The sequence below is a fragment of the Penicillium antarcticum genome, assembly GCF_028974205.1.
Source record: "Penicillium antarcticum strain IBT 31339 chromosome Unknown utg000008l_segment0_segment0, whole genome shotgun sequence".
Classification (NCBI taxonomy): Eukaryota; Fungi; Ascomycota; class Eurotiomycetes; order Eurotiales; family Aspergillaceae; genus Penicillium; species Penicillium antarcticum.
The window spans coordinates 967,562-979,705 of NW_026695306.1; the positions used below are offsets into that span (position 1 = coordinate 967,562).

The 12,144-nt window shown below is 47.7% G+C and overlaps 7 protein-coding genes across 7 annotated transcripts; 3 read left to right on the forward strand and 4 right to left on the reverse strand.

The window, feature by feature from the left end:
* Positions 1-1,258: 1,258 nt before the first annotated feature.
* N7508_007897 (gluconokinase) lies at positions 1,259-2,086 on the forward strand (the record flags this gene model as incomplete). The annotated part of the gene is made up of 2 exons (XM_058465961.1): positions 1,259-1,504; positions 1,634-2,086. The coding sequence occupies 2 exons, from the start codon at positions 1,259-1,261 to the stop codon at positions 2,084-2,086; spliced, it is 699 nt and encodes a 232-aa protein (XP_058317289.1).
* A 482-nt stretch (positions 2,087-2,568) lies between these two features.
* On the reverse strand, positions 2,569-4,161 carry N7508_007898 (uncharacterized protein; the record flags this gene model as incomplete). The annotated part of the gene is made up of 4 exons (XM_058465962.1): positions 2,569-3,648; positions 3,708-3,779; positions 3,832-3,935; positions 3,993-4,161. The coding sequence occupies 4 exons, from the start codon at positions 4,159-4,161 to the stop codon at positions 2,569-2,571; spliced, it is 1,425 nt and encodes a 474-aa protein (XP_058317290.1).
* A 467-nt stretch (positions 4,162-4,628) lies between these two features.
* Positions 4,629-4,911, reverse strand: N7508_007899 (uncharacterized protein; the record flags this gene model as incomplete). Its single annotated transcript, XM_058465963.1, has 2 exons — positions 4,629-4,797; positions 4,853-4,911. 2 exons carry the CDS (start codon positions 4,909-4,911, stop codon positions 4,629-4,631), a joined length of 228 nt encoding a protein of 75 aa, XP_058317291.1.
* A 487-nt stretch (positions 4,912-5,398) lies between these two features.
* On the reverse strand, positions 5,399-6,411 carry N7508_007900 (aromatic alcohol reductase; the record flags this gene model as incomplete). Its single annotated transcript, XM_058465964.1, has 3 exons — positions 5,399-6,017; positions 6,073-6,323; positions 6,376-6,411. 3 exons carry the CDS (start codon positions 6,409-6,411, stop codon positions 5,399-5,401), a joined length of 906 nt encoding a protein of 301 aa, XP_058317292.1.
* A 538-nt stretch (positions 6,412-6,949) lies between these two features.
* Positions 6,950-7,745, forward strand: N7508_007901 (uncharacterized protein; the record flags this gene model as incomplete). Its single annotated transcript, XM_058465965.1, has 2 exons — positions 6,950-6,980; positions 7,030-7,745. The coding sequence occupies 2 exons, from the start codon at positions 6,950-6,952 to the stop codon at positions 7,743-7,745; spliced, it is 747 nt and encodes a 248-aa protein (XP_058317293.1).
* A 446-nt stretch (positions 7,746-8,191) lies between these two features.
* On the forward strand, positions 8,192-9,157 carry N7508_007902 (uncharacterized protein; the record flags this gene model as incomplete). Its single annotated transcript, XM_058465966.1, has 1 exon — positions 8,192-9,157. One exon carries the CDS (start codon positions 8,192-8,194, stop codon positions 9,155-9,157), a length of 966 nt encoding a protein of 321 aa, XP_058317294.1.
* Positions 9,158-9,883: 726 nt separating this feature from the next.
* N7508_007903 (flavin-containing monooxygenase) lies at positions 9,884-11,950 on the reverse strand (the record flags this gene model as incomplete). The annotated part of the gene is made up of 9 exons (XM_058465967.1): positions 9,884-9,904; positions 9,987-10,094; positions 10,157-10,304; positions 10,364-10,566; positions 10,630-10,767; positions 10,917-11,144; positions 11,201-11,265; positions 11,327-11,734; positions 11,791-11,950. 9 exons carry the CDS (start codon positions 11,948-11,950, stop codon positions 9,884-9,886), a joined length of 1,479 nt encoding a protein of 492 aa, XP_058317295.1.
* Between the last annotated feature and the right edge of the window lie 194 nt (positions 11,951-12,144).

The window sequence follows — 12,144 nt, forward strand, 5'->3', positions numbered from 1 at the left end:
AATGGTGTAGCTTTTCATTCGTACTTCTTTATAGCTTCTTTTCTTGGTATTCCAGGTTCACCGCATGATCTACAAACTACCCGTAGGCTCGTGTACTCTAATGCTACCGGCTGCACTTCAGACACGTCAGATCCACTGCATAGAGAGGTATACTGTAAATGGCAATTCCCACCGATTGGACCTGCAGTTCATTCTTGTGAGGCATCATACAAACCAGCCAAACGGAGCACTCTCCCACATACCCCAGATCAGGAAAACGGCGGCGTCGGAATCCGCTTCCCGTCAAGGGGCAGCACGGTCTCCCCCTCCAAGGACGGTCTGATACTCACCCAGCAAGGGATTGATTCGTTTACCCCGCAGGAACCTTTCTTCCCCGGATATTGAGTGCAAATTAGCTGGTCAGACTCTGGTCAGACGGCTATCAGGGGCCTTGTCGGTGTGACTGTGCTCCGGGGAACTGCATCCCCCCCCCCTCTTCCCTGTCCTATCGGAAGAGTGTATAATCCCCGGAATATTGGTGTCCCCTGTGTTTCACGAGGATCCCACGGGACTGAGTCTCGGCAATCCGTGTGTGGTATCGGGTGGATGTATGCTACAGAGTGTGGGGGTTCGGTGTCAAGGACAGATACTCGGGGGAAACATCGGTGTTTCGGCACGGGACAGAGTAGGGATTGCAGAGGACAGAGAAGAGAAAGTGGACAGAAATGTGGGCAAAACGTGGGAGAGAAGCAGGGAAGAAGTGAAGAGCCAAAGCAGCGGTGTCTTAGCGTGGGGGTGCGTATTGTAATACGTGACATCATACAGATATTCTGTGTAGAGTGTAGATTCTATGTGAATAGGATGGTCAATTGGCTATTCTAATTAGCACATTGGAAACATGCCAGAGATATACCCGAAGTCTACCAATAGTATAGTATGACCTACAAGGATGCATCGTATAAGATCGGCTCATCCCCCACTCGGCTTCTGCTGGATTCTTTTTTCCCCACGACCCACCGTCATACTTAAAAGTTGCTTTTCAGCCTGGCGCGCGAGGCCTCCTTTTCTTTCTTCATTTCTTCATTTCTGACTTTTCCTCTCTTCTTTACTTCTCTACGTCTCTACTCTGTCTCTCTCTTCCAATCTCCAAGTCCAACTGTATACTCCAATCCGTTCTGGGTATCACTACGTCGTCATACATCTACCGGCCCAGCCGAATTTCCCTGGAATCAAACCTCAGGTCCTCATTTCCCACGAACACATCCCTCCTCCTGACACCATGCTCTCCGCCGGGGAACGCCCCCAGCCTCCACACGCTCCTAAAGTAAACTCGACCTCAGTGCCCGTGAGCAAGGCGCACATCATGCCCGATCTCACCAACGGAGCCTCCCTGCATGAGCCCAAGAATGCGAATGCGCAAACGCAACATATCTGGGTAGTAACCGGGCCAGCAGGGTGTGGAAAGAGCACAGCAGGCAACGTACTGCGCAAGCACCTAGGCGTTCCATTCCTAGAAGGCGACGACGTAAGTACAAGCGCATTGCATGTCATACGAACCCCAGCCCAACCCAGCCCATTCCAATCCATTGCGCCAACACCCGTCCCTCAAAAGCCACCAATACCAACCAAATTACTAACGAATCAACCCCAATAGTATCACCCAGCAGCAAACAAAGAAAAAATGGGCCAAGGCATCCCCTTAACAGACGAAGACCGCTGGGACTGGCTCATTTCCCTCCGCCAAGCCGCAATCGAAGCCCTCTCCCCCAGCGAAGCAAACAACAACCACCCCCCAGCCGGCGTGGTCGTGGCCTGCTCAGCACTGAAACAAAAGTACCGCGATGTGATGCGCGTTGCCGCCTACGGCTCGCCCAATGTGCAGATCCACTTCGTTTACCTGAAGCTCGATGAGAAGGTCCTTTTTCAGCGGGTTACGCAGCGCCAGTCGCACTATATGAAGAGTAGTATGGTGCAGTCACAACTTGCGGCGCTTGAGGAGCCCAAGGGCGAGTGGGATGCTATCACGATTAATGTTGAGGGGTCTATGGAGGATGTGCAGAGGAATGTTATTCAGGCTGTTTCCGAGAAGCTTGCGGAGTATGAATGAATGGGTTTGGGCGATACTTTGATTGCATGGAGGATGAGGACTTTAGCATTTTCTTTTGCGTCTTTGTTTCATGTTTGTTTTGTTTTGATCGTGTCTTGTTGATCCTCTCCTCGGTGTTTGGTGTTGACTGGCTTGGTTTTGTGGCCGGTCTGTTTTAGATTTGGCGTTTTAAGAGCTTACTTCAAGCTTCTCTTTTGGTTTCTGATATATCATGTGTCTTTTTGACCTGTCGTGTGATATCAATTGAATTGTCTATATCAATTTTATTGTTCTTATCGGCTTCCATCTTTTGCCAAGCATAGGTATCAACTGCATTCCGTAGTTCTGGCAGCTTACTGGTATAAGGGAACAAAAGCCAGATATAATAATGTATCAATATTTATCTCATTCCATATGTTTTCATGCCATACATACATGCATCCATGCAACACACCCATGAAATAAACATCTAGATGCAATATTTAACTAGAAGAATGATCTAATCACCGCAAATTCAATAGCATAAGCTCAGGCGACTCAACCAGCTCCCGAACCCGATTACCCATGCGAGCCATAGTCGCCCCATCAATAACACGGTGATCCGCACTCCAACTAAAGTTAACCATATCTCCCCGCGTGACCTGGCCAGCCTCATCAAAGACCGGAACAGCCCTCGACCGACCAACACCAAGAATAGCAACCTCAGTGGGCACAATGACCGGCGCGACGTATGTCCCGCCGATATTCCCGATATTCGAAACGGTGATTGTTCCTCCGCTTAGATCGGCGGGTGTCAATTTCCCACTCTTGCCGAGGGCGCTGAGACGAGCAATCTCGGCGGCAATATCGAGGATGGAGCGGCTGGCGACGTCCTTTATGTTCGGGACGATTAGTCCATTCGGAGTATCCATTGCAATGCCGATATTGTGCTTAGCGCGCATAACTAGCTTTGGCTTGCTAGGATCGCTGACATCGACCTTTGCGTTGAGTATTGGATAATCTGCAAGAGCCAAGGAGACGGCCTTAACAACGAAGGGGAGGAAAGTTATTTTCTGGGGGTCGCGGGAGTCGCCGGCGAGTTTCTTGCGCATGGCTGTGATGTCGTTGACTTTAAGTTCGTCTGCGTAGAGGAAGTGAGGGGTGTTCAGGGATCGGGTCATTGTCTTGAACATTTGTGATTGGATCGGAGTCAGGTTGGAAATTGACTCTATTTGTCTTGTGTCTGGTGACACAGAGGCTTGGAGAGGGATTTGGGCTGTCCCAACCGGTGAGTCTCTTTCTGCGACGAAGTCAAGCACATCTTGTTTCATTACTCGGCCGTCTTTGCCGGTTCCGTTTACTTGGATGATGTCCACGCCATGGCTTTTCAGTAGGCCGCGTACTGCTGGCACGGCGAGGCTTGCGTGCTTTGATTTGGGTGCTACCTCTACCTCCGAGATTATGGGCGGAGGAGCTATATGGGAGGATTCAGCTGCTTGGGTTGCAGCTACAGCGAGATCTGGGGCTGGTGGATCCGCACTAGGCTCGTGCGGAGGGTTATCGTCGGGGTATTTTCCATCTTCGACTTCAATATCACAGAGTGCCTGACGATTTTATTAGCCAGATAGTCACATAGGTATGCAATTTGAAATGTGTGACATACTCTCCCCGTGGGTACTGTGTCATCAGCTTCAAAATGAAGCTTCTTAATAACACCCTCATATCTCGATGTAATCTATGCTTGTTAACTACCACAGTAGTAGACAATTGACACTGAAACAACTCACATCATCAACAGCCTTATCAGACTGATACTGACATAGAGGCTTCCACTCTTCAATATGTGCCCCCTCCTCCACATACCACTGAATGATCTGGACCTCGGTGATACCTAGCAACGATAAGCAATCTAAATTGAGGCATGAGACAGGTCCCAAGTGCTCCATACCTTCACCAACATCCTTCAACACTTGTGACTTAATCCCCCATAACAGCGAGCTGGCATGGAACCTCCGAGACAACAGCGGCGGTAGGGTGGAGCGAATGCGGAGGTGATTCTGGGGTAGACAAGGCCGAAAGTTGCGGGGGAGAATTCCCCCACTGCGCCGGAAGCTCATTCTCAAAGAGCCGGGGTGTAGAATGGAACACACAGGAGGTAGGAAAGATGTTGAGAAATTACAGGAGCAAGAGCATCGAGTCCCTTTATTCAATCGAGCGTTCTGCCCGCCGATGCTAACCGATGCTACCCACGTGATCTCCCCGCATTCCGAAGTATACTGACGTTACGGGATATCTAGCCACATTTAATGAGCAGTAAAATATGAAATGTACACTTCATTGTCGCTCTAATAGTGAAGATACTACATGAGGTTAATTGGGTACTCAAATGGAAAATTTAGAGAAAGAATTGCAAATTTGGAGAACCTTGGAAGTCCAAGGCCTACGGATATCCACCTAGACAGTTATCCTGCCGTGTCTAACCCAGCTCCAAGTTTACAGTCAACCCCGGGTCTCCCTCGGTCAATTAGCCCGTATTCGCAATTGGAAAATCGCCAATCATTTTCTTCTCCATTCTGCTTAGTGCTCAGACCCAGAAGGGGTGGATCCAAAAGAGCCCGAACTCTTCTTTGGCAACTTTTTGCTCTGGCTTGAGCTTCAGCCGCTTCGGCCGCTCTTCGAAAATTGTTTTTAAGCTTTGATGGACGAGGGTCAGACTGGCAGCCGTAGTGCCAAACTCGATCATCGGCATGAGTCTAATATATTGTCAAAATTATCCAGCTCAAAAGCTAATGACTCCCGATAACTCACTTCTTGAGAAGCCCTTTCGCATCGATAAACAGCCATCGAGTGTCCCAAATCCTAATCATATCTGGCGATTGTGCACTTCGGCCCAAAGAAGAGTTTCCCTTCGGCAAGTATCGCATTGTTACCGGCATATGGGACCTCAGACTCAGCTCTCCTTCCATATGGTGTATCTCAAGTACTGCATCCATAAATAGAGGGATAAGGGTTGCATGAGGATTTTTGTATTTGAATATACGTATATAATATAAATTTGCGAAGGAGAGAACAGACTGTGAAGCTCTCATCCAAAGAGGATTACTGAAACCTTGGAAGAAATAACTAATCTTCATTGTGGAGAAGACTGGTGCTATTGCTCAGCTTGGCAAAGGCAATCTGGATTGAGGCTTGATAGTAGTTCATTGGAACAATTAAAAACCACTCGATCGCTAATGGGGGCGTAAGGCTCCCCAGGAGACGATTTGGTACTATAGTGAATTAATTCCCAATCTATTGTTCGGAATTTTGACATGGAGTATTACTCTGTATCTTTAAATTGAGCAAACGATTCATTTACTCTGCCTTTTGGGCGATCGTCTTGATCAGGTCTTGCACCTTCCCCAGCTTCCATTCTTCCAGACCCAAAAGGGGATTATCATCCCTTTCCCAGGGGTGGGCAAGGGCTTCAGTGGCCAGACAGTATTGGATTTGTACCACAAAAGTGGAATCACTAATGTTGCCGGTCTGAAGATCCGACAACGCCTTCTGCAAAAGAGGTTCCATGTCATTATACGTAGTTGTCCACTCCTCACTGCCCAAAGCCTGTTTTGCGGTATCGAATAGTTCATTGTGCGACATGAACACGGAGTGAATATAAACAGGGCGGTTCCGAGTTTCTTCGGGATGTAAAAGCACGTTTGCAGTTGCTTTTCCAACATCCTCCAATGTCGTCCATGGAACAACATTATTTCCATCACCAAAGATCCAAGCAGACTTTTCTTTGAAGTTCAAACCGGAAAAGCCAGTGGAGAGACCCCAGTCAAGGAAAGCACCATTTGCTACCAGAGTGTAAGTCAAGCGGTTTTCAGCTGCTTGTTTCTTGACGGCCTCATAAGAAACCTTCTTTCGACCAAAAACAGGCATGTTGTGAACGCCTGGGATTTCAGGATCGAGGCCAAAGTCACTGGTTATACTAAATCAAAAGTTAGTCAATCATGAGTTGCGATCAAATCTTTGGGCTCACGGACAAGCGATAAACGCCAGCATTGGCTGCCGCTTTAACAAGTCGGAGTGGCGTGTCGATCTCGGGCGAGAAAGTGGTATCAATCACTGCGTCCTGTCCGGCTATAGCAGCAGACAATGACTCCACAGAAGTGAAGTCAACAATTTTAACGCTAGCAGCAGCGGGGAAGGGCTTAGAACTGCGAGCAAGCACCGTTACATTGAACTTCAGATCTAGCAATGCATCGAGTACTCGAGCTCCGACATTCCCACTAGCCTAATGGGTTGTTAATCTAGGCTGTGCATTGAGTCTCCTTTTGGATACATACCCCAGCAAGAGCCACATTCTTGATCGTGGATGTCATTTCCTTTGCAGTGGAATTGTTTGGATTATGGCTTTGAGAAGATTGAAGGGGAACAGTCACTGACGTAGGAATTGGGGCATATTTAAAATGAGTGAGGGGATTTGGCGGTAACTCTCCGAGCCTCGGGAACCCACAGGGGATCGAAGCTTCAGATTTGCTATTGGTTCTCTACTCGACGGCGATGTCTATTTGGACACGCATGACCCGGGGGCGAAAGGCGGGCTTTATCGGAGACCGAGAATAGATAGACAAGATATCATGTTGCACAAGTATTTTCGGAATTGCTGTATTAATCCGATATGAAGTTTTACCTTGGGTTGCATGCTCGTTGTCTGCCTTCGGTCTCCGAACTAAAACCGATCGTCCCAAACCGGTTATCTCCGTGCATCCCGTTGATTGGAGGCGGGAAATGAAAGCTTGGTCAATTCATATGACGTATTATAAAACCGGCGGACTGTTCTACTGCAATAAATTCGTGATTGCATGTCGGTCAAGTCTTGAATTCAATTGGGTTTGACTACATCAGATTATTAGTACAATGTCTGAATCAACCATTGTTCTCATCACTGGTAAGGTCTCTGTTACTTCAGGTAATTTCATAGTTCTCACTCCACATAGGTGCCAATCAAGGCATTGGGTATGCAACGACAAAGACCATTGCATTCCAGCCAGGCTATCATGTAATAATGGCCTGCCGAAATCTTTCCAAGGGACATGAGGCATGTTCCCAGCTTGAAGCTACCGCCATGAAAGGAGCACTTTCTGTTGTCCAACTGGATGTTGAAAATGATACCTCAATCTCCAAGGCTGTCGAAAGCGTTTCGAACAAGTTTGGCCGAATCGATGTTTTTATCAGTAATGCAGGCTCACTTTCCACAGATGCTTCCGGACGGGATAAAATCGGGAAAATATTCTCAACGAACGTCTTCGGCGCGATGCTTGCTACAGAAGCTTTCATTCCCCTTCTGCTGAAGTCCAAACAGCCATATCTCATTCAAATCTCAAGTGCACTGGGCTCGCTAGCACTTGCATCCGATCCGAAGAACGTGAAAAGCGCCGAGACGTGGGATGAATACCGGATGAGCAAGGCTGCATTGAATATGATGACCATTCAAATGCACAAACGACTCAAAGACCAGACTGTCCGCGTTTTTGCGTTTTGCCCGGGACTTGTGCGATCGAACCTGAGGGGTGCCTCTGAAGACGCGGTGACTGCTCAAGGTAATGCCGGCGATCCCATGGTATCAGCGAACGCACTGTTGGAGATTATAGAGGGACAGAGGGATGAGGATGTCGGCAAATTTGTTCACAAAGACGGATGTTACCCCTGGTAGTTCATTCTCAATTAACACTCGTGTTTCATTTTCATCTGTCTCCCCGGACCCTGCGCCCCACTTAGATATCGGATCGCTCGCTCCGGATCCACCGGGCCCGATACAGTAGTCCTGCGGGCCGAGACCTGATTCAACGAGGTGCGGTATAGTTATTAGACTTGATTTCGTCAAATTCAAGGACTCCACTAAGTTAGGCTCCTTGCTATCAATAGCCCTTCGTTTTCTCCCCCCGATTTGTGTGCTATTATGGGCCATATTTCATATACACTAACTAATATTCCATAGTTTAAGGATTACACAGTAAGACTTAGGTGTCCTCGGTCAATCAGAATTATAGGTGGGGTGGAAACGTCTGGAAAATTAGGGCATGCTTAGTCAGAAATTAGTCTCGCCAAGGGTCCATCGCGATGGACAAACACACCAGGATCGACGGCGAGGGATAAATGATGCCTCGACAGTTGCGATCGGCCCGTAAGGAGACCTCAGCATCTGAGCTGGATAGGCCTCGTCCCCAGAATGGAATCTATGAGCCGGTCCGTTTCGTCGCGTCCGCGTCGACCCCTCCCGAGCAAGCCATCGTCAGGTCACATCTGCCAGGGCTGGACGAGGGCGATCTTCGGATTTTGCGCAAAAAGCAGAATCGACTGCGGAAATCGGCTTTTCTGACCGCAAGAGCTACCTTGGAAATTAGCCGCCAAGCATCACGAGCACTGGCATCCACGCTGATCTTTGCTCAGCACGAAGCTGGCACCGCCGTATGTATCGAGTCGCGCGGCTGGATTCTGACTTGTGCGCACTGTTTTGGCGAGACCTCTGAAGAATGGAATTCAGAGCGTCTAAAGTGGCTACTCTATTACAATGGACTCGCGGTTCAGGTCGAATGTCGGGCGTGGGATGAACGCCGTGATCTGGCTCTGGCTAAAATTGTTCAAATCGAGATCCTAGATGAGCTATGCAGAGGCCCGGTAGCCCCTATTTTCTCCTATGTTCCTATCGCTAAATCAATGTCTTTCTCCTCTCCAATATTTTGTATCGGGCAACCGGGCGCAGACGATCTTGAGTCAGTCTCTCTGCGCAAGACTGCTTATGATTTATTTGAACTCTCTGAGGGTCGAATATGTGGCATGTTAGCTGGTGCAGATCCGCAGGATAACTCAGAGATTGGTACTCTCAAACACACCGCCTGGACTTACTGGGGCCATTCTGGCGCACCGCTTCTACGAAGGTCGGACGGTGCCTTGCTGGGTCTACATTCCTCATGGGACGATACCACGACGATGCGTCATGGAGTGCCTCTGGCTGCTATCCGGTCATTTATTACAGAAAACCTCCCGATCGACTCGGTAGATTCCACAGTGTCCGAGGCTAGCGAGGATCTACAGGATATCATTGTGATTGATGGGGTAGATTGACTAGTGGGCAAGTATTCAAGTGACCCTCATCATAACTCCTAGACATAGTATATTTCAATCCAATTGAGTGCACAGCAACATAATGTTGGAAAAAAGACAGCGTGTTTCAATATGTCGGCAGCTCGCTCTGTGCAATGAGCCATTCCGTAGCCGAGATCATTTGACGCAGCTCGGGTCCTGCCCGCGGAATATCATTTCCAGCAGTATACCCCAAAACCCATTGTTTTCCCGAGGTACAAAAATTGGACCAACAAGCAGGTATCTTGAACTGCAGGGAGGTCATCTGTTCCGCGTATATGAAGACTAGAGACAGGTAGACGAGTGGCGCAAATCTCACCAGCGGGAATCACTCTTCCTCGCTGGAGGTATATATATCATCAAGCGGAATAGACCTACTGCCAGTCCATTGGATTCAAGAAAGCGGGACTGCTCGCCTTTTTGAGTCCTTTGACAAGTTGATTTCGGGGTTGTCGTTTGAATGGTATGTTTCGCTACACTTCAAACGAGTCTACCGTTAACGGCAAGTTCTTAGTTTATCATATTTCCCCGCCGTGTTATGGCTAATGGCATTCTATTTTCTGTCTTTCAAGTGCTTTATCAGGACTATCTAACTCAGTCTTCCCATCAAATACACATATTTCGCTTTTTCCTCTACAGGGAAAAACAGCATGATTCCAATCACAAGTATGCCTATGAGCGTTGATACCCCGAGAGCCAAACTACTGTTCACGGGCAGCCTTGGTCGCTCTTTGAACTGTGTTATTTTTAAATCCGACAATCAGCTAAGATCCAGAACGTAGATTAGGTTGACTGTCAGCGATACGCTTACCTGATAGACCCAATCAGTATTATCACCAAGGTGAGTTGAGTACCACATCGTGAAAGAACTCCAAGGATATGAGAACCAATTCTTTCCCGTCTTCTTGTCAATGTACCACTAAACCATCATTAGTACCTGCACCAACCACAAATACTACACGGATAGGTATTGAAACTTACACTGCTGCACTGGTCGCTGAAAACAGTCTTGCCTATAGCAGCGTGAATCTGTTGATGATACTGCCGCTCACTGGATTCCTTCACTTCAACGTAAGAGGCTTGATTATGAATGACAGGCTTTGCTACTTGGATGATGAGATCGATAAAACTGTATTTGTTAGTTTTACTCTGACTCGACCCGCTTGAGGCATCTTTCAATTGACTTACTTTTCAACTGCAAGGAGTGTCGATGTGTGCCCCCGCCCAGAGTGAGGGCCCAGAATGTAAAAGAAATTTGGGAATCCAGCCATAGCTACCGTTTTAAAGGCTTCAAAGGTTCCATATTTCTCCCTATGCTGCGCACGACTGAGTCCGTTTCGGCCTATCAACTTGCTGTCGTATTGCGCGAGGGCGAAGCCTGTGGCTAACACCTTGAATGTGGAATCTTATCAGCATCCTAACGTAGAACATGGGTATATATATTGTATGCTTACAATGATATCGGCGGGGTGTATCTGCCCGGACTTCGTGAGAACTGATTCTCGCTGGAGTGAGACAACGGGATCATCTGTCAGATGAACATTCTCCCGATTCAAAATGGCAATGTACTTGTCGTTGTCAAATACCCTCCGCTGGAACCAAAATTCAGCAAAAGAACTATATTATAACAAGGGCAGTATCAGTGAATACGTACCTTGCATCCAAGGTCGAACTTGGGTATCAGTAATTCCCAGTACTTCTCTAGTGAAATTGTGAGACAACTGTTGGCATGGGACAACACGTGGGGCTCACCTGGTGCCGTTGACTGAACATAGTGAACACTTCTCTCATGTGCGGATTGTCTTCGTTTGGCCCCATCTTTGGTGAGGTTAAATTGAGGGCCAGAGGTTTCTAGATACAAGAACACGATGGCCCGCAGTATTTGGAGAATGATTGGAGCGTACTGGAAGAGCGTCATCCAGATTTGAGGTATCGGCATGTCTTGACTCGGCATATAATGCTGCGGTGTCTATTATCTTTCAGCCGAGGAGACCAACAAGAGGGTAGAAGGGAACGAGGCCCTACACGAATAAATTGTGTGATGGACTTTGCATCTTGCGCAATGTTTGGGATCAGTTGTGACGCTGAAGCTATATTGCAGAAGATTGAGTTAATATCAAACGCGAGATTTGAATGAATAGCTTGACTTACAGCCGTTGCCAATCACCACTACATTCTTGTTTTTCATAGAAAGATCATTCTTCCACTTCGCTGTATGAATGATGTCTCCCTCGAATCTTTCAATGCCATCCAACTGGAACTTGTTAGGAACTGTAAGCCCACCAACAGCTGATACAAGCAAGGAGCATTGCTGCTGAAAGATTTTCCCGGTAGAAAGGTCTTTCAGTTTAACTAGCCAGGTGCTGGAAGCCTCCTGCCAATGTGCTTCTTCCCAATCAACGTGACACACAAAGTGTCGGGCGACATCAAAGTGATCAGCCACACTATTGAAATAGTTTAATATTTCTTTCTGTTTTGGAAAAGCTTTCGTGAAGTTCGGGTTGGGAGCAAACGACAGGCTATAAAAGACAGCGGGAATGTCCACCCCACATCCAGGATCTGGGAATAGCTTAGGAAGGACTGGAGCCAAAAGATTGAGCGCAGAGACTACTCACACTGATTTGCCCACCAAGTACCGCCACCTTTAGCAGCTCGGTCGTAGATGACAAAGTCATCGCAGTTAAGTTTTGTCTTCAGCTGGCACCCCATTGCCAGCCCAGAGAAGCCACCGCCAATTACCATGATTTTAACAAACGGTAAAGACGTAGATTCCATGTTGAGAGAGCCAACAAATTTAAAAATGGACTATAAGTTGGAAAATTGAGTAACGTTGCTTGGTAGATAGATTTCCTTTCAGTGTTGGTGCCAACTCTGCTAATATAGCTTTCCATATTCACACTTGGCCCTCCCTTCTCCAATCAGGGATGGGCGATAGATCATTACCCGGTGAGGATCAATGCGGAATTTTT